At 43.3% G+C, this 24,785-nt stretch overlaps 1 protein-coding gene and 1 long non-coding RNA gene across 7 annotated transcripts in view; one reads left to right on the top strand and one right to left on the bottom strand.

The window, feature by feature from the left end:
• Positions 1-24,785, top strand: part of NR3C2 (nuclear receptor subfamily 3 group C member 2) — a 294,549-nt gene that overhangs the window by 263,592 nt on the left and 6,172 nt on the right. For 3 of the 6 annotated variants that reach the window (XM_023754947.1, XM_023754939.1, XM_023754926.1), the window contains 2 exons: positions 4,067-4,224; positions 21,874-24,557. In XM_023754947.1, the coding sequence (XP_023610715.1) occupies positions 4,067-4,224; positions 21,874-22,029 (314 nt within the window). In that variant the 3' untranslated portion in view covers positions 22,030-24,557. Of the gene's footprint in view, positions 1-4,066; positions 4,225-21,873; positions 24,561-24,785 lie in introns of those variants that run through there. The other 3 variants (XM_023754929.1, XM_023754927.1, XM_006081763.3) reach the window with 2 other exon arrangements.
• On the bottom strand, positions 7,834-21,937 carry LOC102439272. The gene is made up of 5 exons (XR_002829604.1): positions 21,839-21,937; positions 20,672-20,864; positions 18,938-19,020; positions 18,247-18,353; positions 7,834-9,226 (listed from the first exon to the last, which is right to left on the bottom strand). It is a non-coding gene; the product is annotated as an uncharacterized LOC102439272 (long non-coding RNA).

Here is a 24,785-nt window from a genome sequence, read left to right as displayed (position 1 = left end):
AGTTTTATGGAGTAAAAAATGAATTTTATCTTTGGATAGATTCATTTTTACACATATCTTAAGCGAGAGGCTAAAAGAAGGAGAAAATTTGGGCCAGGCACTCAGAAGACTGGTTTGGGTATTGAGAGATAAATTTGAAATTATCTTTACGGGAAATTGTAGTCTGGACTCAGCTGGTGAGCGGGGTTGCCATGCCACAGAAAGAGGAGACCAGGTCCAGTTGGCCACGTGCAGGGGGATGGCACGGGCGGAAGGGACAGACACAGCTGTCAGAGGGGAGGTGTACAGCGTGGAAGCCAAGACTCGGTTTCCAACAGGGGCGAGACGAACCACCTGCCTTGCAGAGACGCCTGCCAGCGTTGACCATTAGGCGTCGGGCAGGTGCCAGATGGCCAGCGACTTTCAGATGGATGGGAAGCTCCTTTACGCTTCTGGAACCAAGTAGGACTTGATGGCATAAGATGCCAGAAGAGATGGGTCAGGATTAGCCTTGGCAAAGACAGGGAGCACCTTTCCTTGGGCAAGGGCATGTTCAAAGCAGGGAAAGGAATTTGAGGAAACTCAGTCAGATGAGGGGCAGACCAAGAATGGTGGCAGGAGACCGTCTGGAGAGGTAATCCCTCCGCCACATGCCATGGCCACTGAGGTCACTCAGACATGTTCTGGATGCCAGTGGTGCCAGGGCGAGTGGCATGGACCTCAGAGGAGCTGTAGTTGTTGAGTGACCGACCAGCTCTGGCATCCGAGTGTGCCCAGCCCTTCCATGGCCAGTGAATCAGGCTGGGGAGAAGGGCCATTTGCAACAGAGTCATTTGGAAGAAAGGGGCATCAGTAGCCAAGGTGACGAGGACACAATGGACAAGAAAAGACGTATTTCCAGCCAAGAGTGCTTGGCCTGCGGAAGAGTGAGCCTCAGACAAGGTCCAGCAGGAGCAGGGATGTAGTGGTGACCACACATCAGAATCCACTTCACATATGTTTAGCACCTTGCAGTTTTACATGATCTAATTGAATGCTAGAACAGCCCTATGAGATTGATACCAATTCTGGAGTTGACAGGACAGTCACAGTGTTACTGTTCAGTACCCTCTGTGAGTTAGGACTCACCCAGGACTGTGGACTTCATGCCCAGGGCTGCCCGCACTGTCCCAGGAGCAAGGAGCAGGGAGCAAGGGCTGCAGAGGCAGCTCGTGGCGCCTGACAGCCTCAGGGACAGTGGGCTGTGAGTGGGCTGAGTGGACTCCGCTGGCAGGGGCATGCCGCACCTCACGGCTGTGTTTTGTTTGGCCAGGACAGGATTTTTAGGTTGCTTTTGGCCTTTTGTCTTATTTTCATAGAATTTGACCGCCAGGGGCTGGGCATGTTCTCTCCTTTGCCACAGGCCCTGCCATCCCTCACTGTTTACATTCAGACCCTCAGCTGCCTGCAGGGCAGGATCCAGGCTCTCGGTCCCTCCTCCCGGATTCCTCCCTGGAATGTAACCTTGGAAATTGAGACTCAAGTCAGTGATCTCATTCCTCTTTCCAATATCTGTCATTAACCATCACTGGTTAGAAACGTGTTTTAAATACACACACACACACACACACACACACACACACACACACACCAGAAGATAGAAAATTTAAATGAAATCTTTTTTCTAAAAATTCACGTGATTCTAATTCTTTATAAATTTTGACTACTCAATCTTAATTGGTATCTGACCCTTTTATATACAGGAGTGGACAAAAGTAAGTTGTGAGTACACAAAAGTTTGTCCTTGTATTATTTATTAGTTGGTATTTTCCATATGAACAACTGTAACCTGTTTGCCCACCCCTGCACATTTAATCAGCCAGCCTATTATCAATTCTGTTATGATTTTGAAGCTGTCCAGGGTGATGTATTAGCTTCCAAGGAGCTCAGTACTTTGATTTCTGATTTTTTATAGGTGCCGGAAAAGCAAAATCAAAAGGCAGAACAAGAATTTTATGAATCACAGGAACTGTGGGCTTTAGTTTGCTCATTTTGCAAACCTGTGGAATGCCTAAGCATCCTTCCTCTTACTTGGGATGTGAGGTTGCACCCCTGATGTCCAGCGAATCAGGAGACTGTTTAGCAATGACAGCAAGAGTTTTGTGCTCCTTCTGCTCGCAGAGGAGAGCAGACGGAGTTCCGCCCGTAGTCTCTGCTCTTCTGCAGCCCCTAGGTTCTGGACGATTTCCAGCAGCCATGCTGCTTAATAAGTAAATTCACAAAATCTGGGCAGACCTCCAAATCCTGAGGTTTTGCTCAAGTTCTCTTTATTTGTGGGTTTGTTTCAGCTTCTAAAAAATCTCTCCGTAAAATTGGTACAATATATTTCAACCACTACAGTAATGTAAAAGTAAAATTCAACACAGGTTGTTCATATTTTGAGAACTTCTGATAACACAGCTATCAGAAATATGAAGGTCTTTGCTTAATCTTCTATTATGTGTCAAATAGTATTGAAATATAGTTGTGAAATGTATTCACTTATTCTAATTTTAGGTAACTTTTTAATGTATAGGATGACACCCATAAATATTTCTAGATTGAAAAACAAAAGTTTTACTCCATAAAATGTCATAACCTCAAAAGTTAATATGTGGATGGGAAATATAGGCTGCTATTTGCAAACTTTCAGTTTCTTTTAGAAAGTTTTAGGTTAACATTAAAATTTTGGTTGAACCAGATCTATAGCTTTAATATTAACATCCTGGTTATTACCATCCTTTTTTAGTGTTTTTATAGCAAGTTTTTAATTTTAAAGAAAAAAAAAGTTATATAATGGATGGTATTTAATTCTTAATGTGAATGTCAAATATTTGAAACCACAACTAATATTGTGAAAGCCTCAGGAATTGGTGCAGTAGCTATTAGGGACTTATTTCCCCCCACAAAAATAGACAAATCAAAAACCTCACCAATTCAACTCAAGGAGATTATTAATATGTGAAGTTAATTTTGCAAGATAATCCATATCTTTATACAAAAGCACAGGTTTAATTGCAAACAGTGGCATTCCTGGCTTCCAGGGTTGCATGTACTATTCAGAAATGTAGCCATTCTAAAGTGCTGATGACCCTGTCAATTATCATGCATACAGGTTATGATAAAGTAACAAATGCACTGTGTAATTAAGTGACAGTAAGAGCAGTTTCCAACTCAGAATGTTGTTATCAGCTAGTCACTACATAAAAGAAAACATAATCCTTCATTTTCTACCTTACCAGAGATAAAGATGAACATGGTATTTTCTCTTTGTAAGTTTTAGATTTTCCCTTGGCTGCAGACTGGCACTACACACGCCCCCCCCCCCCCCTCAGGTTATCTGAGAGGTCACATGACAGTACCTCATTGTCATGTGATCTGGCATTGTCATGTGATCTGGGGCAAAGAGAATGGAAAGTGCTTCTTTGTATGCACATTCTTCCATGGGTAGATGGCCAGTTTCCCCAAGTGTTTTTGATATTTGAACTTGAATATGAAAACATTGCTTTCTAATTCTAGCTCCAGCTTAGATTGTCTGTGGCTCTTCCAGTTGTTCTGGAAAATCAAAGTATGTTTTCCTTCCTCAGAGGTGTTGGCAAGTCAGGATTCATAAAACACTTTGATGACAAGCCACAAGGCCATGAAGCATTGTGGTCAAGAGCCAGGCTTTGGAAACAGACCAAGCTAGGTTTATATGTCTTCTCTGCCATTTATTGTGTCCTTGGACAAGTGTGTAAACCTCCAGTCCTTAGCTTCCTCATCTGTAAAATAAGAGTAATATAATGGTTATGTCATAAGACTGATGTCAAGATTAAGTGAGCTGATATATGCAAAATGTAATAACATGCTCCTGATAAATAGCAGTTATTATTCTTTTGTATACGTATGTGTACAAGAGTTACCAATAGATAACTGCCATATTTACTGATAAATGCAATTAATTGAGATTCAGTGTCAATCTAAAAGTGGGAACCTAACAATCTCAAAATATCGTAGGCCATTTAACTGCTAAGATGTGAAAACTGTTTTTCATCCTGGGATTTTACATATCTGTTCTCCTTAAACACAGTTCCCAAGGATGGCCTCAAAAGCCAAGCTGCATTTGAAGAAATGAGGACAAATTACATCAAAGAGCTGAGGAAGATGGTAACTAAGTGTCCCAACAATTCTGGGCAGAGTTGGCAGAGGTTCTATCAACTGACCAAGCTTCTGGACTCCATGCATGATGTGAGTATTGTCCTTTGATGCCTCTTCAATGAAGGGTCAGCAACCACACACTGTTCTCCAAATGAAGTAGGAGAGTGGAGAAAGTTCTTGGGACTTGGGAAGAGTAAAGGTCTGTTATCGAGTGCGAGGCAGCAGGAGGTGAGAGCTGACCAGGAAAGAAATTTTCCTCCAGGTCACGTTTGTAACAAACCTCCTTTCAAGCCAAGGGTGTGGCTTTCCCTGGGAGCAGGACCAGAGGTACGTGCGCCACCAGGGCAGAACCCGTGTCCCGGCCCGGGGTCGGGTCAAGTTTCACATTTCTGTGAGCGACTTAGGAAATGTTTGGTTAGTAGACCTGTTTGCTTTCACATTGCTGTGTCCATCTTCTACAACTGTTAATCTAATAACCCAATCTTTTAAAAACATTATTAGTGGTCCAGGGCCAGCATGGATCATCTCAACCTTTGCCAAATTTTGAATCCTATATTCACTGTTCTTCATAGGAGTCACCTTTCTTGTCTTAATGTAAATACAGAAAGCAAATTCTGAGATTGTTTTTTCTAACTTAACCAGTTATAGATGCAGCTGAGGTAGTGGTTCTCAACCTTCCCAATGCCACGACCCTTTAATACAGTTAGTTCCTCATTTGTGGTGACCCCCAACCATAAAATTATTTTCGTTGCTACTTCATAACTGTAATTTTGCTACTGTTATGAATTGTAATGTAAATATCTGAAATGCTCTATGTGTTTTCCGATGGTCGAGACCCAGAGGTTGAGAACCGCTGGTAGAGGTTTCTACAAAAGATTGATTTGAATTACTTGCTTTATGTCATTTAAAATGTGCTTCTTGTTTCACTTTGTGTCTTCTCCCATTCTGGCTCAAAAAAAGGAAGTTGTATACAGTCATGCTAATTTAGTTTTTCACGTTTATGAGGTTTTCATACTTTTGGGAGGTAAACTGTATCACCCAAGATTTGCATAAGAAATTCATCTTCAAATATTTCTCTGTTGAGGAAAATGTTGCAGGCTTGATGACTAATATTAGTATTTCTTTTGAAGTAATGGTTCATCCTTTAGAAATCTGTTTATGCCAGTGGAACCTTATCTCTGCAGGTTCTTTGATAAAAGAATGTCACTTTGCAGTATTTTGCATGGAAAACCCATTGCCTATCAGGTTGACCTTTGCTTTCTCTGAACTTTTCGTATGGTCTCAGTCAGATGACCAGCAAGTGAATTCAGGGATGGATAGTTCTGCTGATTACCAGTGTCCTAAAGTGTGTGCTTTACTGGGAAATGAAGAGTAAGAGAGGATGGCAAACAGGCTTTTGGGGGACACAGCAAAGGACATGAGGGAAGCAGAGCATGGATACAGACCATCTGAGAACAAGGGCACAGTTACTTCCTCCTGGTGGTTGTGTCAAAATCCTTCTGAATGGAGCTTAGAATGGGGCTTTGTGGTTCTTTCTTGATGAATTCTCTTGTTTGTTCAAATGTACGGGCAGGCACAAGTGCAGTATCAAAATGAGTATACAAGTGTCATCACAACGTATGACAATAGATGTGTTTTGAAGCAACTTGCATGTAATATAACAGAAGTTACAACTTTTTTCCAACAGCCTTTCAGAATCTTTATGCCTTTAGCAGAGCAGCACAGTGAAAACACTTAGGGGCCAGCCCAGGGCTCCATGTGTCAGTCCATCCTCTGCCAGCTGCTTGTGTGAGCCAGCACAGTGCTGGCCACCAGATAGGAACTCAAGTTGCCAAGTGGCTATATTCTAACTGATGATCTTCTGCAAAATCCCCCAGGGCAAATCATTGTCCTTTTAGTATTTTTTAATCAAGGTATAATTGATACACAATAAGGTGAACATATTTAAAGTGTACCATATGAGACGTTTGACCCATATATTCACCAAGACAACAAACGTGTCTATCACCCCAAAACTTTCCTTGTGCACCTTTTTAACCTTTCTTCCTACCTACTGCTCCCTATTTGCTTTCTGGCAATGTAAATTCATTTATATATTCTGGAGTTCATATAATGTACTCGTTCATATATTCTAGACCTTCATACACATGGAATCATGCAGTATGTAGTCTTTTCTGCCTGGCTTCCTTCATTTAACATGATTATTTTGAGATCCATCCATCCTATTGCATACGTTAGTATTTAGTTCTCACTTTGTTGCGTAGCACCCATGGCACAGATATTCCACATTTTGGTAGTCCAGTCACCCATGGGTGGGAGTGTGGGTTGTTCCCAGATTACAGAGAAAGCTGCACTGAACATGTGTGTGCAAGTCCTGAAATGGACATCACTCTCTTTTTCTTGGGTGAATCGCTGGTAGTGGAATGCCTGGGTCATATAGGCAATGTGTTCCCATTTTTTATGAGACTGCCAAACTCCTTTCCAGAGTCGTCGTACAATGAATCGTACATTCCCTTGACAAGTGAGTTCATATTGCTCCACATCCTTGCTAACACTCGGTAAGATTAGTCTTCCTAGTTGTAGCCATCGCAATAACTGTGTGGTGGTGTCTCACTGTGGTTTTAATTTGCATTTCCCTGGTGACAAATGATCTCGTCATGTGCTTACTTACTGTCGTTATTTCTTCTTTGGTGTAGTGTCTGTTCAGCCCTTTGGCTCATTTGAAAAAAAGAATTGCTTGTTTTCAATTAGAATGTTGAGTTCCTATAGTGTAGGTAGAATTCCTTTATAAGATATGTGATTTGCAGTCTGTGCTTCTCTTTTCATTCTTTTAGCAATGTCATTGGAAGAGCAGTTTTCCATCTGAATGAAGCCCAATTGATTATTTTTTCTTTTATGAGCCATGTTTTGGTGGTGTATCTAAGGAATCCTTGTCTAAGCCAGTGTCACAAAGCTTTGATCCCAGATTTTCTCCTAGAGATTGTCCTCTAGTGACTGATGTGTAGCTTGAAAAGCATTTTTTCTGAGTTTTGGTTGTTTCTGGTGGCAGGTAAAGCCAGTCCTTCCTACTCCATTTGTCTGGAAAGAGAATACTCTTTGGGGAATCATTTTAATTCTAAAACCTTTATTTTAAATTATAAAAAATGTTTGCTCTTAGAAGTAGCCTAACAGGAGCATCTTGAAAGTTCTATTTATATTCCTACTCCAGACAGAACATTGAAAAATGCATTGTAAGCCCAGAGGGACCTTTCTAACATTCGCGCTTACACAGACCTGAGACTGCCTCTGGCTTTTCATTAGAGGAAATCAGTGAGTCAGCATTTGTGGATTCTCTTCCAGGGAACAAAGGGCTGCAGGAGGACCAGCTCTGTGTATAGAGTGAGTCCTGCTCACTTCAGAAAAAGAGCGTTTGTTCCTAGGAGCACCACAAATAGGAACCCTGTGGACGTAAATCTAAGTGCTTTAAAAGGCAGCACACTAGGCCACCCTTCAGGACACACGTCGGTAGATCTCGGACTTGTCCTACACGGTGCACACATGTGTGGGCAGAACTGTGCCATGGGGAGTGAAAACAGCATTCTCTGAAGGAACAGGTTGGCAGTTGAGTATTTGAATTGGTCAGCAACTTTAATGAATCATAAGCCCTCTGAGCATCTATTTCCCGCCCCACCCCCCCCCCCCCCAAAAAAAAACAGTTTCAAAGAAGCAGCTGTGGTCGGGCTTCTAGGGGTGGATGTATTTTTGCATTGCAAGTGTTAACTGCTGTTTGATAGTGGCACATGTGGTTTGGTTTGCATTTCCCTAAGATTTGTGGTGTTCAATATCTTTACATGTGTTTACTGGCCATCTGAATATGTCATCTTTGGAGAATTGTCTACTCAAGTTCTTGGCCCATATTTTTGTTTTTATATATGTTCTGGATATTAACTCCTTATCTAATATATGATTTGCAAACATTTTCTCCCATTTCGTGACTTTTGTTTTAGTGTCAAAATCTTCTCTTCTGAACTTATAACTTCTTTGACTTCATTATTAATGAATGTTTCGTACACTGCACATCTACAGAACGTTGCCATTCATTGTTCATAGCCAGTTTCTCAAATCTGTCAGAGAATAACTTTCTATGAGAATGGTGGGGGAAACTAGGACCTGGCCTTGTTTGGGGAGGTATAAAGGAATTGTGCATTCCATTCCCACCTGAATCTTTGGGATTTATGATGCCACAGGGTGAGCTTTGTGAGGGAAAAAATACCCTGTAGAAAGAAGCACTGAGGGTCCTGGAAGCTCGCTCATAGAAAATCACATCTAAATCTAAGCTGACACATAGGAATCTCTCTCTCATCTGAAATGTATCTAGGGAAGATTTTGGAAAACTATCTCATTGTCTAACACCTGTGTCAATAAATCCCTCCCTCTTATGCTGCCTAAATCCCTCTTCTTACAATATAAAATAACCATATAATGCCTGGGGTTTACCTAGTGCCTTTCTTCCTAAGTCCCATCATTGAATCCTTCTAATATCTCCATGTGGTAAGGATGAGTAAATATTACTATTTACACTTCATCACCTCATCTTAATTCCTTTCTCTATAAAAGAGGAATAATAATATTTACTCCTTTTTTTACCCTTTAATGGAGAAAAGAACTAAGGCAGGGAGTGATTAAGTGCATTTTCCCTGGTTCCTAAGGGAGGCGGGAGCAGAAGGCAGGAATGGAGAGGACGCAGCACCTGTGAGAGGCATCTGTGCATAGCCAGCCCTGCACCTGGTTAGCTCCTGGGCTGCTGGTAGGTGAGGCAAGGTGTCACTTTAGCGTCCCACACGTACTGGTAGAAGGGTCTCACTCTTAAGCTTCCTGTTCCGCTGTCTCCATCTTGAGGTCCTTCATAAACTCTGAACAAGGGGCTCCACTAAGTAAAGTCGTGTAGCTCAGAGGGCATGACGAGTGGGAGAGCAGCACCTGTGGCAGCCGGTGCGGATGTGGCCATGGACCTTGCAGGGATGGAAGGCAGAAGCCTCAGTGGAGCAGGGTGTCCAATCGAAGGAAACCGGAGACTGGTCCACACGCTCGAAAGGAGCCTTAAACCTCAGGTCTAATTTAATACAAAAAGAAATAGTGAAGAAATTTCTTAAGGGACACAGACATTGTTAATCAACAGAAAAGAGGAACGTTATTATCAGTGCCATTTTGGACGAGGGCAGATCCTATGAAATGACTGACATTGAAGATGCCAGTTGATCAAGGTCATGGTTAAAGGGAGTAGAAAGTGTATATAGCTTCACACACAGTCGATCATTATTTGCAGATTCTGTATTTTCGAGTTTGCCTACTAGTTAAAATTGTATCCTCCAGCCCTGGCCGGTGTTGCTCAAGAGTTAGAGCATGAGCCTACACACACACGGGAGGGTCACGGGTTCAATTCCCAGTCAAGGGCATGTACTTGCAGGCTCGATCCCAGGCACCTGTACATGCGGGAGGCTACCAATCCAATCGATGTGTCTCTCTCTCCCCCTCCCTTCCACTCTCTCCCAAAAAACAATGGAAAAAAAATCCTCAGGTGAGGACTAACAAAAACATTTAAAATACTTGTAACCCGCACCCCCCAAATCAATACTCTCAGCACTTTCACAGGCATGAGCAGAGTAATAAATTGAGTCATGTTCCCAATGAAGGTCAAGCAAGGTGACATTCTCCCTTCTTGTTTCAGCTCATACAGTAAATAAGTGTGCTTTTCATGATCTACTTGGTAACACATTTCTTGCATTTTTGTTAGTGATGTTGCTGTTTAAAATTGTCCCCAAATGTAGTGCTCATACACTGTCTTGTGTTCTTAAGGGCAGGAGGCAGTGATGTGCTTCATGGAGAAAGTAAGTGTTCAGTAAGCTTTGTTCAGGCATGCGGTATAGTGCTGTTGAATGTGAGTTCAATGTTAAGGAGTCAGCAGTGTACATTAAATAAGGAGTCTTTAAACAGAAATACACATAAAACAAGGTTAAGTAGAGATCGTTTTATGAAAATGTCATGATCAGTAGCTCATGGAAACCTAGCTCCATATTTTCCCTAGGAGTGAAGGTTCAGTGTTTGGAATTCACTGTTCCCAATGACTTTATGGACAATGAGAGTCAGCTGTAAATGGGTATGATCTGCAGGGGCTATAGGATCAAAGGGAAATGGCTCCTGAGGGCACAGTCAGAAATGGGAGGCGTAAATGATGGCAACTCTCCCTTTGAATGACAGATTCTAAAGCCTGTAAGCTAGACAACCCCCTTATCTAGCTCAGCCCCTGTACAAGGGTTCTCCTGAAAGCATTTCCTAAAGGCTCAGAGAAATGTATAATATTTGGAAAGCCAGATCTAGCTGGTGCCGTATGTCCTGATTCACAGACTTAAATCAGGAGACATCGTATACTTGATTTATATATTTTAATAAACAACCACAACCTCATTAAATCCATGGCATGCCTTCCAATCCAGGAGCCAGCAGATGTTTTTCCCTAAAAGGCCACGTCGAAAGTACTGTAGGTTCTGTGGGTCCTGTGATCCTTGTCACAACAACGTGGCTCTGCCCTTGTAGTCTGAAAGCAACCACGGATAATAGCTAAATGAATGAGCACGGCTGCGTCCCAGTAAAACTATTTCATACAATTTCCACGTCACAAAATATTCTTTTGATTTTTTCCCCCAACCATTTAAAAGTGCACAGAAACGTTCCTTGGGCCAGATTTGGCCTGCAGGCCATAGATTGCCAACCGATTCATTCAATGGCATCATTGAATCACAGGAGTGAACTTGGTCACCTTGGTGTCAGGGCCTTGGATCAGCAGAGGCTGCCCTTGGCCAGTGTGGCTGCCCCTGGTTGCTGCGTGTTCCTCTTCTGTTTGAGACTGACATAAGGATTTAACTGCTCAATCTTGATTAAACCTGATATTAGAGTTGGTAACTTAGGAATATGAATTGGTTTAGATTTTTACGTTGGTTGGTGTAGTGTGCTTTTGCAAGAAGGATCTAGGAAATATTGAAAACAAAATTGGAAAAAGTTCATACTTCTATATACAGTAACATGCCAATGCATTTCAAACACAACCCTTTCATTAGAATTCCTTTGTGCAGCCATGTTCTAATTATCCCTTTATCTTGAAACTCTACTTTCTTCTTCTCCATTGTGTCATTTTTCTTTGTGTTTTTCACACATACAATAGACCTTATTCACAAGAAGGCGGAGCTGCAATCTAGAACGAGGCTTGTAATACAAGGAAACTTACACAGAGTAGGAATTAAATAAATTTGAGTACAAAAAAAAAATCAGAAGGGAAATGAATCCATCTTGCTTAGCACAGCATCCCAACAACATACTTTGAAGATTAAATATTCATCACTGACCAGATATCAATGATTGGTTTTTGAATGTATTATAAAAACGGCGAAGAAGAAATTAAAATGTGACATCTCAGATAAGTAGATGCTAATGGATGGAAATGCCCTTGGTTTTTCATGAGATGTTGAGTAGCGCCCTGTCTCAACCCAGAACCACTGCCTCAGGCAGTCTCTCTGGAAACAGGTACATTCTGGCCTGCAGCCCTGGCTTTGGCCACACTCACTGGGGTTCCCCTTACCTAGAATTTGCAGGCAGAGCTCACAGCCCAGCCCTGTTGAGTCCAGATGGCCCCTGCCCATGCAGACTGGTCCTTGGCAGAGGAGGGCAGCCTTTTTAAAAGGGGGCATCAACAAAAGATTCCCCCTTCTCAATGGTGACTGTGCTATCCCAGAGCTCCCAAGCATCCTGCTAAGCTTCCCACAGCTTGTAAAGGCCTCAAATTACACTGACACACTAGCATAGCTCACCTGTTAAGCTTTGGGCTATGAAATGTCTTTTGACGAATGTTTGAAAACTAGTCTTCTAGATATTTTTCTGATGGTAACTTCCTTTACCAAATATAATTGACATATAAAGCATGTACATTCAAGGTGTACAACATCTTGCTTTGATACAATTATATATTGCAATATGATTACCACTGTAGCATCTCTATCACGTCACATAATTATCTTTTCTTTTTGGTGGTGGGAACAAGAAAGATCTAGTCTCTTAGCATCTCTAAAACTGATAATATAGTACTGTTGTCTGTAAACCTAGGACTTGTTTGCAAGGTTATAACTTCAATATCTCCCTACCCCCCTAACCCCCGGTAACTACCATTCTGCTGTTCTTATGAGTTTGGCTTTTTTGGTTCCACATATAAGTGGTATTTGTCTTTTTCTGTCTGACTTCTCTCACTTACCATACAACTTTCCAGTCCATCCATGTTGTTGCAAATGTTCTTTCTCTTGGCTGAATAGTATTCTACTGATGGACACTTAGGTTGTTTCTATGTCTTGGCTACTGTGAATAATGTAATGAACATGATAGTGCAGGTATCTCTTCAATAGCCTGTGTTCATTTCCTTTGGACACAGACCCAAGAGTGGAGTTGCTGGATCATATAGTGCTTCAATCAATTTTTAATATTAGGAATCTCTACTTTCCATAATGGCTGAACCAATTTACATTCCCACCAACAGTGCACAAGGATTCTATTTCTCCACATCCTTACCAACACTTATTTCTTATCTTGATGGCAGCCATTCTAACAGGTATGAGGTGATACCACATTGTGGTTTTGACTTGCATTTCCCGGATGATTAGTAATGTTAAGCATCTCTTCATGTACCTGTTGGCCATCTGTATATCTTCTTTGGGAAAATATTCAATTCCTCTATTTTTTAATTGGATTATTTATTAGTGAGATGTATGAGTTCATTATATATTTTGAATATTAACCCCTTCACCAATATATAGTTTGCAAATATTTCCTCCCATTCTGTACATTGCCTTTTCATTATTTTATTGTTTATTTTGCTCATAGAAGCTTTCATTTTAATGTAGTTCTACTAGTTGAATTTGCTTTTGTGCCTTACCTGGCTTTGGTATCAGGGTAATGCTGGCCTCATATAATGAGTTTTGATGTGTTCCCTTTTCTTCAGTTTTTTGGAAGAGTTTGAAAAGGATTGATGTTAATTATTCTTTAAATATTTAGTAGAATTCACCAGTGGAGCACCTGGTCCTAGGGTTGTGAATATCGATTTGAATCTTCTTATTCATTATTGGTCTGTTCAGATTTTCTATTTTTTCCTGATTAGGTCTTGGCATGTTGGTATATTTTATTTAATTCTTTATTATTTAAAGTATTACATAAGTCTCCTTTTTCACCCATTGACCTCTCCCCAGCTGCCCCAAACCCAGTCTGTGTCCATTGGTTATGCTCATATGCATGCATACAAGTCCTTTAGTTGATCTCTTACCCCCTCACCCCTCGCCTTCCCTCATAGGTTGGACAGTCTGTTCAATGCTTCAATGACTCTGGTTCTATTTTTGCTCATCAGTTTATGTTGTTCATTAGGAATTTATCCATTTCGTATAAGTTATCCAATTTGTTAGCTTCTCACTATTCCTAGTCTCTTATGATCCTTTGCATTTCTATAGTATCAGTTGTAATGTCTCCTTTTTCATTTCTGATTTTATTTGTCTTTTTTTTTCATGGTCTAGCCAAAGATTTGCTTTTTCCTGGTATCTATTTATTTTGTTCCCACTCTGTTCTTTGTTATTTCCTTCCTTCTACTAACTTTAGGCTTAATTTGTTGTTCTTTTTCTAGTTCTGAAGGTGTAAAGTTAGGTTGTTTATTTGAGACCTTTCTATTTCTTAATATATGCACTTATCACTATAAAATTCCCTCTCAGAACTGCTTTTGCAGCATCCCATAGGTTTTGGTATGTTGTGTTTTCATTTGTTTTGAGATGGTTTATTTTCCTTTAGATGTCTTCTTTGACCAACTGATTGTTCAGAAGTATGTTTAATTTCCACATGTATGTAGATTTTCCAGCTTTCCTCCTGTTGGTTTCTAGTTTCATACCATTGTGGCCAGAAAAGATGTTTTCTGTAGTTTACATCTTTTTATTTTTTACTAAGACTTGTTTTAGGTGTATGTTCTGTCATGGAGAATGTTCTGATGTACTTGAGAAGAATGTGTATTCTGCTCCTGTTGGGTTGGAATGTTCTATACATATCTGTTAGGTCCATTTGGACTAATGTATGGTCCGATGTCTCCTTGTTGATGTGCTGTCTGGATGAAAGTGAGGTATTAAAGTCCCCAACTAATACTATATCGTCTGTTTCTCCCAGTTCTGTTACATATGATTGCTTTGAATTCATTTTCTTGATGAATTGTCCCCTTTACTATTATATACTGACCTTGTCTCTTATTACCATTTTTGGATTAAAGTTTGTCTGAGTATATTTACCTCACCTTCTATGGAATGTCTTGTTCCGTTCCTTCACTTGGAGCCTATGGATGTCCTTAAAGCCGAAGTGAGTCTCTTGTAGGCAACATATACTTGTAGTTTTGGTTCTTGCTTTTTTTTTAAAAATCACCCAGCAGCTCTCTGCCTTTCAATTGGTATATTCAATCCATTTAGATCTAGAGATGTTAGTGATATGTAAGGACTTACAGAAGCCATCTTATTGTGTTCTGGTTGTTTCGCATTTGCATTATTTCTTTTCCCTCCATGTAAGCCTGTCTTTGTAAGTTGTTGTCTTTCCGTGGTGGTATGCTCTGTTTCCGTTTTCTTTATCTTCTGTGCATCTACTCTAGGTTTTGGCTTTGTGGTTACATAAGACATCTCATGGATTAAACTTAAGCTGAGAGCAATTTAAGTTCAATCATCTATGAAAGCTTTACCCTTTTATATCTTTGATGTCATTATTTACCTCTTTATATTATGTGTTTAGCAAATTATAGTAGCTGTGACTATTTTTAATGCTCTTTTCCTTTGAAATCTGTATTGTAGTTAAGTGGGTAACACACATCCTATTACAGAATTTGGGGTTTCTGTTTATTTACCTTTACCAGTGTGTTGCATACTTTCATATGTTTCCATGTCACTGATTAGCATCTGTGCATTTCAGCTTGAATGTCTTGAAAGGCAGGTCTAGTGGTGATGAATTGTCTCAGCTTTTGTTTTTCTAGGAAGGTTATTTCTCTTTGATAGCCAAAGGATAATTTTGCCGGATATAGTATACTTGCTGGCATTTTTTCTTTCAACACTTGGAATATCTAACTCCACTCTCTCCTGGTCTGCAGGGTTTCTGCCGAGTTCCAATGACAGCTCAACTGGGATGCCTTGTAGGTTATAATATGTTTCCCCAGGTTCCTCTTAGGGTTCTTTCATCTTAAATTTTGACAGTTTCATTACAATATGTTTTGGACAAGCTTTCTGTGCATTGATATAATAGGGTGTTCAATTCACTTCCCAAGTTGGGTTAGTTCTTTCTAGAAGACGACAAAGGGATATATTCTATTCCTTGTTGTTTTGATGAAATACCACAGGCCATGTAGGCTTTCTTCACTCTTATTATCTTTTCTTTGTTCTCCTCTAGTAGGTTAATTCACAGTTCCTGTCCTCTAACTCAATCTGTGCTCTACCCTTCTATATATGCTATTGCATTTTTTCCTTTCATTCACTGAGTTCTTCGGCTACATAACTTCTACTTGGTTCTTTTTCATTATTTCATTGAATTGTCTTTGAGCTTTCTTGTAGTTCCTTGAGTTTCTTCAAAACAGGGATTTTGAATCTTTATCAGCAAGATCACAAAATGCTGTGCCTTTGAACTGAGATGGTAGAGGATTATTACCTTTCAGTGGTGAGATTTCCTTGATTTTGAATGATGTTTGTAGTTTTGCATTGCTGCCTTCTCATTGGTAGCAGACACCGCCTTGAATATTCTGTTCATTGGTGCTGGTTTAGGGGGGTTTTTGACTTTGTATGTTACTCTGGTCTTGCTCCCTCTTGTGGCCTAATTCTTAAGCTTTTATGCCTCTGGTTCTTACCACTCACCAGACTGCTGGCAAGAAACCTCTTTTGTTTCTATAGGTGGTGCTATAGCTCAAGTTTGTGGTTTCTCTCTTCCCCACCAGTGGTTCTCAACCTTCCTAATGCCGCAACCCTTTAATACAGTTCCTCATGTTGTGGTGACCCCAACCATAAAATTATTTTCGTTGCTACTTCATAACTGTAATTTTGCTACTATTATGAATCGTAATGTAAATATCTGATATGCAGGATGTATTTTCATTGTTCGCGACCCTCAGGTTGAGAACCGCTGCGACCCTGGCCAGTTTTCTGAGGGCCCTCCCTACTGGATCTTGTTCTTGCCTCCACACTTAGAAGTGGACACAGAGTGGGGGGAAGTGTGGACTTAAAGCATCAGGTGCGCCTGCAGAAACAAAGGGATCCCCCAGGTGTGGTGCTCCCAGAGGTTCCTTGGTAGACTTTCTGCTGAGCAGTCAGCAGGAGCCTTGTCCCAGTAATGCCTTTCGATGCTTCTTTCCCAGTCTCCTTCCTCCTCCTAGTCATGGAGTTCTCTCCTCAGAGAAAGTGGCTTCTCCAGCGCTCCACTGGGCAGCTATGGGAGGTGCCGCCGCCACCACTGATAGTTCATCCAGTGCATTGTGGCTGGGGGTTTGCTGGTAAAGTTCTTGCTGTCTCTGCTGCATTTAAATTCCTTTGATTTTTGCTCTGATGGCATGCTGGCATTTCCCCTGGGGAAGGCTAGATAGACCTCTGCAGTTCCTCTCTTAGGTATCTGCCCAAGCCAGCACTCTCCAAGTTCACTGCTCTGCTGGGTGTACAGGTGGCAGGACGCTTCCGCGTCCTGGGCATAGTGCTGCATCCCACAGCTGTTTGTTGAATTGTGGGGGACAAACAGGGTGAACCATCTTATGCCACTGTTGCTCCTGATGGTATCTTTTGATCCTTTTTTACTTGGTCACATCTAGGAGGCCTTCAGCTCCTAAGCACAGCCTCCAGGAGCAGAGAGCAGGGTGAGCTGGGTTTGCAAAGGGATCCACAAGTGAAGGCTGGCATCGCCATGTTACTATCGTGTCTTATTGAGGCAGCACCAGCCAGACTGAAGCAGGTTAACTCGCCTGTGCTGCGTGGAGGTCGGGGGTTTTGAATGAAGCCCTGGCTCCTTTATAATCACTGCAGGACACTTTCCAGTGTTCACACCTATCATGGCATGGGAACACCTGGAATATGTAACTACTGACCATTTCTCTTCCTGTGACAGTATTGAGTCGAAGTTCTGTATCTGCCCCTAACCCCATCTTATAGCTGCCTAAAATTCTGATCTTTGAAAACAAAGCTTCAAACCTCCCCCCAAGGCTTATTTCAAGCAAAAAAACTTGATCCTAATGAGCTGAAAGCTCTGGAGTCAGCAGATAACTTGGGAGAAGGGAGCACACTATTGAAAACAGGCAGGACCTGCTTCATGGAGGCAGTTATCCGCCAGGTGCTCGCCCCCGCCCAGTGGTTCTGTAACCTTAGAGCAGCAGCGCCAGGCCCACCTGTAGGGCACCAAGAGCCCAAGCGTGGGCGACCGCTCAGGGGAGAGCCTGGGAGAAAGGCACTGGTAGAGGCCACCAAAGGCCCTCGGTCTCACTCTGACCTTGCCGGCTCATCTGCCTCTGGCAGCTGTGGCCCAGCGGACGGAGAAATGCTGAGCATCGAGCTAAACTTCTGTGATCCCAGCAGATGCATTTTGTACAGAATGAAAAGTCACTGCACAAGACTTTCTCTTTTTCCTAATAATGCAGGATTCTTAATACTGATTGTAATTAGGGTTCCTGCCGCTCCATCTAGGCTGGTGTCACCAGGAAAGGCCAGTGGGAATCAATAGCGAGACGGCTGGCCTGTTTGTCTCACTGCAGTTAAGGCGTTCGTGCTGACAGGCGGCAGGGCAGAGCTTCTGTCCTTGTAGCCGTGACGTTCCTTGGACCCCAGTCCCTCTAACTGCAGGGGTGGGGTGCACACAACCGCACATTAAAACCCAACATAAACAAGTCGAAGGGCATCGGACTGACGGGAAAAGATGGAAGGGGGTCGCTTCATAGATCGAGTTCTGCATTCTTTACTCAGGCTGCTAAAATGAAGATGCCCAATTACATTAGCCAGGTTTTGTTTTTGTTCATTGATTAAGACCGGCAACAGGCTGCTCTGAAAAAAAATACTGGGCACTTACAGTCAGAGAAAGGCAGGAGCCAGAGCTAGCAGGAGGGCCTCTCCCAGGTGCTGTGTGGCTGCATCAGTACTTCCTGTCTTCAAGGAGCTTGCAGGCCACTTGAGGAGCTACAAATGTGCAAAGTTACACCAGTAGGAGGTGGAAACCACAGGATAGAAGAGGAGGGGTGTCACCTGGCTCTAATGTCAAGTAAATCACAAAGACAAAACATGGCATCTGTGAGTTCAGAGGAGAGCAAGGGTCCTCAGGCCAAGGTTCCAGGTCTCCGGGGGTGGGAGGTGACTGCAGGGAGTGGGGTTCCATGAAAGGAAGAGCCTGGGAAACCTGCAGAAAAAGCCAAAACTCCTATCATTTGAAGAGACACTTTGGGAAAATCATTCCATGCATTCCATGCTAATTGAGTGTCCAAGAAAACTTCTGGACTATCCCTGCAGGGCTGTGCGTGCCATGGACCTGGAGTGATTCAATTCTAAAGGCCTGTGAGAAGTCTGGCTTTCCCCCCACGACACACACCAGACTGGGCGAGGCCCGAGGCTCCCTGCTCTGCCCTGGTGGTTTGGGGTGTAAGTAGAAACTACCTGTGGTGGTTTAGTGACGCACAGCCACCTTGCAGGGTCTGACTACAACCTGGCCTCACTCTGCCAACTCTCTGATCTTGGGAGAGTGTGCAGTGATGACATGTGCATTGTACCTGTTTGGTTTTCTGGCTCCTCCGGGCAGGGGCCCACCTGCTGTGTTCCTCTGCATGCGCCGCTCATTGCTCCAGGGTGACACCTAGGAGATAGCGTGAAGGTTAGACACTGTGCCTGCCGTGACACAGCAGTCATTCTGGCTGGTCAATGTCCCTGCCACCCAGTTCTCAGGGCCTAGTTCCCCCTCCTCACGCTCTGACCTCCTGCAGCCACACCTTCCAGGAGGGCTGGAGACCTTGTACTGTAGCACCCCCAGCATCTGCAGAGGGTCAGGAATGTTCTCACCCAGTGACTGGGAGCACATGCCTTTGATTGTCACAGGTGATTCCTGACCTGCAAGGGTCTTCAGCCTTGTCCCAGGGCCCGGTGGTCATCCAAAGCAGCCACCCTGAGAGCGTGTGGTGGTGACGGCCGTCTCCCCCGGGTGTGCACAGGGCCTGATGCCTCGCCTGGAGCTGCCCAGGCCACCCCTCCCTCTGCACTCACTGTAAACAGAGGTGGGCAGAAATGGCAGCCCCGGGGTCAGGTGCATGGTTAGGGAGTAGTGACCGGGGCCCTTGTCCCCAGCCAACCTGCGAGGACAAACAGCCGAGCCTCAGGCCTGTCCCTTCTGGGTTCCTCAGCATCTCCTAGGTGATGCTCGGTGCTGGGAATGCAGGTGTCACGGTCAGGGACAGAGGCGCTGAGAAGGCCGGGCCCTGTCCCCATTAGCAGTCGCAGGGGCGCTCTGTGCACACTGCCTCGTGGTGAGCACTGATTTATTCTGCCTGCGTCTGAGTGTGTGTGATCGGTACTGCTCTGGCCTGTTTCAGATGTCAGTAGGTCTGTGCAGAGCTTCCCCTGTTCCAAACCCCCGAGGGACCCCCCACTGAAAGGTGTGGCACCATGTGGGAAGAGTGAGGCCATGGGTGGCTTTTAGCTCTCACAACCACTGGCCCGCCACCTAAATTAGGAAACTCGCCATCCCGATTCTATTTTAAGAATCTTTTTTCTGGAAAAGCAGAAAACAAAGCCCTCCTGCCCTTCACTTTATAGAAGGGGGACCAAGTTCCATAAAGATGACTCAGCAGGTTTGGTAAACTGTCCATAGAGGAAAATGATGGAAGGAGCTTGGGACCAGTAGGAGGGCAGCATGAAAGAGGCTCCGCCCTAGCAGAGCATCCTGGCCTCGTGATTGAGAGTAGGCACCCTAGAAAGCAGGTGCTCTCCTCACCCTCATTTTACAGATCTGGAAACTGGCACCACATTCACAAAGCAAGCATGTGCGTGAACTTGCCCTGAGCGGACGGGGATGGAGGCTGGTGCTGTTTCTCAGCTTCTCTGGTCCCCACGCCCAGTGGCTGCAGAACACGTACCAAATGTCACAGTGTTTGGAACCTGCCTAGGGAACAGCACTCTGCAGCCACCAACAGAGCCGGTATCTTTCCGAATGAGATTTTCTTGATTTCTGGTTTGTAATGAAGGCCTTTGCCACACAGTTATTTACTATCCCACGCAATGAAAGCTCGCCATTCGAGTTTAAAAAAACCTGAGGGAAAATGACAGATGTGTTTTCATAAGAATCGCTTTTCTGACGGATTATTATTGCCTGCTTTACCACAGAGGGAAATGACCAAAAGTCTAGTTAACTAAAAAAAATCAGAATGTGTATATTGTGATGTGAAATGATATTCCTAGTAAATAGAAGAGCAACCGAGAATGCTGTACTGCATTTGTGGTTATTGTTTCCTTACCTCACAAAAGTGGTTCAGATCCAGGAGGCTGAGAAGGTCCTTGGGTGACAGAGGAGGGAAATGGCTGGATGGGCGAGGGGACTCAGAGTTGTCCTTGATGCTTTTACTCGTCTCTTAAAATCCCCCTGCAGTGGAGCATGGATGACAGTGGAAGGCTGCATGGAGATGCAGTAGATGCCCTCACACTGCACAGCTGTGAGAAAGAGAGAATTCCTCCATTTGTGACAATATGGATGGACCGTGAGGGCAGGCATTATACTAAGTGAGATAATCCAGAGGGAGAAAGACAAATACTGTATAATCTCACTTTCCTGTAAAATCTAAAAAAGCCAAACTCATAGAAACAGAGTAGGACAGTGGTTACCAGGGGCTGGGGGAAATGTTGGTCAAAGCGGACAAATTTCTAGTCATCAGAGGAGTACGTTCTGGGGATCTAATGTACAGCATGGTGATTATAGCTAATCATACAGTATATCTTAAGTACTTACACCACAAAAGAAATGGTAATTATGTGACATGATGCAGGTGTTAGCTAATCATTTTGCAATATATAAGTGTATCACATCAACCCATGGTACAGCTTAAACTTGTATAATGTTCTATGCCAAGTATAACACTGCAGATCTCAAAAGCTGGGGGAAATGAAAAAAGTAACTGAGAAGTCTGAGTCTGCCACCAGCTAAGGGCAAAAAGCCTGAAGGAGGGAGGCCTGGGGGTGGGGGAGTAGGGGAAGGATGAGAGGAGCTCTGCCTTGTCCCTCACTGTCCTGGGCACCTGCCCCTCCAACCCCAGCCCACCTTACAGTCTTGGGATGGCCCATCACCCAAGGATACATGCTCATGCTCGCCCCACCCAATTCACACGTAAGAATCTGAGGACAGCAATTCAGTGATCCAGCCACTATGAACTTGGTTACTGACCCTGTTGCCACTGATAGATTTAATCCTGAGCAGTTACACAGCTCTTGGCTGAATTTGTTTTGCATGAAGGCATATTACGTGCCCGGTGACATGAGCACCCTCCTTCCTCCCCCAGGGCAGGTGACTTACTAAATTCATCAGGCAGCATCACAGACAGGATTTCCTGGCTGGATTTCTGAACGTTGCTCTGAGAATTTACACAAGTTGTAAATGCAGAGCGCTGCAGGGACAGGGATGGAAATCTGACCTCTGTGTCACGTCCCCTCTCTGTCTGTGTTGCAGCTGGTGAGTGACTTGCTGGAATTTTGCTTCTATACCTTCCGAGAGTCCCAGGCCCTGAAGGTGGAGTTCCCCGCGATGCTGGTGGAGATCATCAGCGACCAGTTGCCGAAGGTGGAATCCGGGAACGCCAAGCCGCTTTACTTTCACAGGAAGTGACGGACTCATCGTAGCAGAAGAACTTTGCCTTAAGTTCCCCTGTGTTGTTCCACACCCATGAAGGACCCAAGAAATCATATTTTTAGCAGGTGATGGTTGAGTCATACTCGTTCAGCAGTTTCTGGAGTTTAAGGTCATGTTAAAGGTTTGGGGCCGGGTTAGAAGTTAGACGTGGATTTGGCAAGACCCGAACAGTCTAAACTCTAAAGGACTCTCCCCTCTCCAGTCCCCAGCGCTTAGAAACACGTTCCTCTGGATGAAAAGCCATATCTAGTCAATAACTCTCTGATTTTGATACTTTAACAGATGGAAGTTTTAACTATGCCATGTAGTTTCTGGTATCAGCCGCTTGTTTTAAAAGGGTTCAAGGACTAATGAACTTTTTAAAGCTTACCCTTGGTTTGCACATAAAACGTATAGGCTATATGGGGCATTAATATTCTTTTGTTATTTAAAAAAACAACAAAAAAGAAAAAACCTATACAGACTCCCGTTGTGTAATAACAGAGCACGCAGCGTGGGAGAGCGCCCCCCTCTGGCTCGCACTCGCCCATGTTCCTCCGCATCACTGGCGTTCCTCCCCCTTCAGCGTCCATTGGTTAATTAGAATGGATAAGATGTTAAAAACAAATGCCTCGGTTTCAGTTTCTAGTATCTATTGTGTTGGCTTTACAGATAATTTTTTGCAGTCTTTTGCTGTGCTGTACATTACTGTATGTATAAATTGTGAAGGACCTGAGTTATATATGGTATAAGGAACTTTTGTAAATGAGAAAAAAAAAAGATACAAAAAAAACTTCAATGGTTAATAGGAAGAATGGGAAAGTATTTTTGAAAGAATTCTATTTTGCTGGAGACTATTTAAGTACTATCTTTGTCTAAACAAGGTAAAAATTTCTTTTTGTAAAGTGAGATGCTCTGCATGCCTAATGAACCGTTTACAGTGTATTTAAGAAAGGGAGAGCTGTGCCTTTTTTAGCTTCACATCTGATTTACCATTTCCCAGTCTCTGTTGTAAATAGCCACACTGAGACCTCTTCGGTTGTCCTTAAGCCTTTCTACTTTGTCTGCCTTTGTTTTGTCTTTGGTCTCCCGCGGGGGTGCTCGTGGGGCGTGAGCATGTTTTCCGGCAACGGGCAGTGGTGTCCGGAGGGCCTTGAAGGCGTCACTTGAGGACACACGTGGGAGCCGGTCCGGAGCGAGGCTTTAGCACCGCCGCCCCCGATCCTCGGTCCTCAGGCAGCAGAACCAGCCGCAGGCGAGGAGAGCCCGTGGAAAGCAAGAGCTCGGCAAGCATAGTCCCATCCCATTTTAGAGATATGCATCTTCCCCCGTGGGGATGAGAATCCCATGCCCTCGCTACACCTGTGAAAGGTGACATGTTCACGACTGGTCTTGGGAAGGGGGTTCGCACTCCTGGCACCGGTCATGGGAACACGCAGGTTTTGCAGGACACACTGAGAAGATGCACGCGGGCACGGTCAGAGCAGCGTGGAGACCGCATCATCATTAGAGGGTTTTTAGATTTTTAAAAGGTAGGTTTTAACAATAAATTTTATACATAAACAGTTTTGGGGGGGAAACTACAGATCATATAAGCAAGACAGTGGCACTAAAATTTGTAATTCATTCATCTGTTTGGCACTGATGCAGTTTACCGGCTTTTCTCTTGCCCCAAATCACAAACATCTCTTTGGGGACACTTAGCAATATGATTGCACTAAATAAGCTACTTTGAATAGAGGCCAAATCAATCTTTAAAAGTGATGATAATCATCAGGTACTCAGTGAAATCACATTATTTTCCAAAACCTACAAGCGGTAGCTGGAGAAGCCCACAGCCAGGAGAAGGCAGCGTCGGATCCACACTTTTCTCCAGGGTTCACTGTGCAGGCAACATTACCTTGTCTTTCCAAAGACACCTGCCTTATGCAAGGGGAAGCCTGTGAAAGTGCACTCGGAGGGAGTTTTTCTTACATAATTTGCAATTTCGGGAATTTAATTTATAGGCAGATCTTTAAATACAGCCAACTTACTTACATGCACAGCAATATGAACGCCACACTTGGAAGAGGATAGATGCACAGCATGCAGACTTGGAGTTTCCAGAAAAGCAACGGCTTACGAGAGCAGCTTTCAGCTCAGACTTACTTTTTACGCAGTCAGAATTTCGACGTAACCGGGTTTCTGATGGAGGTGGTCTGCATTGGCTTCTCGTATTAATGATGGTCCTGGTTGTTTGTGTGTCTCCGGGTAACTTTGCTTGGTTCAACAGCAAAGCCATATTCTAAATTCACTGCTGAATGCCTGTCCCGATCCAAATGGTCTGTCTGCTCTTATTTTTGTACCATATTGCTCTTAAGAATCTCGGTTTGGTACAATTCATAATTCACCAGAACTTCTTCATATAATTAAAAAGAAAACACACTAAATTAGTTTAAAATGAAGCAATTTATATCTTTATGCAAAAACATATGTCTGTCTTTGCAAAGGACTGTAAGCAGATTACAATAAATCCTTTACTTTAATCACCTGTTGTTTGGGAAACAGTTCATTTGAATGTCTGTAGGAACACCTGGATTTTGTGTCCTCCTAAACCTTGATTACATGTGCTTCTGCCTACATCCAACATGGAGTATCAGGTTTTTGGTTTTTACCCACCATGTTAGAGACCTGTGTTAGCCACATGTTAATTATACTCTTTGGGGACTGGTTAGATGCCTTGTTTCTTAATATTTGGCCCACTAAAATACCCT

Source organism: Myotis lucifugus, unplaced genomic scaffold (genome assembly GCF_000147115.1).
Source record: "Myotis lucifugus unplaced genomic scaffold, Myoluc2.0 scaffold_1, whole genome shotgun sequence".
Classification (NCBI taxonomy): domain Eukaryota; kingdom Metazoa; phylum Chordata; class Mammalia; order Chiroptera; family Vespertilionidae; genus Myotis; species Myotis lucifugus.
The sequence above is the reverse complement of the archived record's forward strand: the minus strand, read 5'-3'. Positions and strand labels throughout refer to the sequence as shown.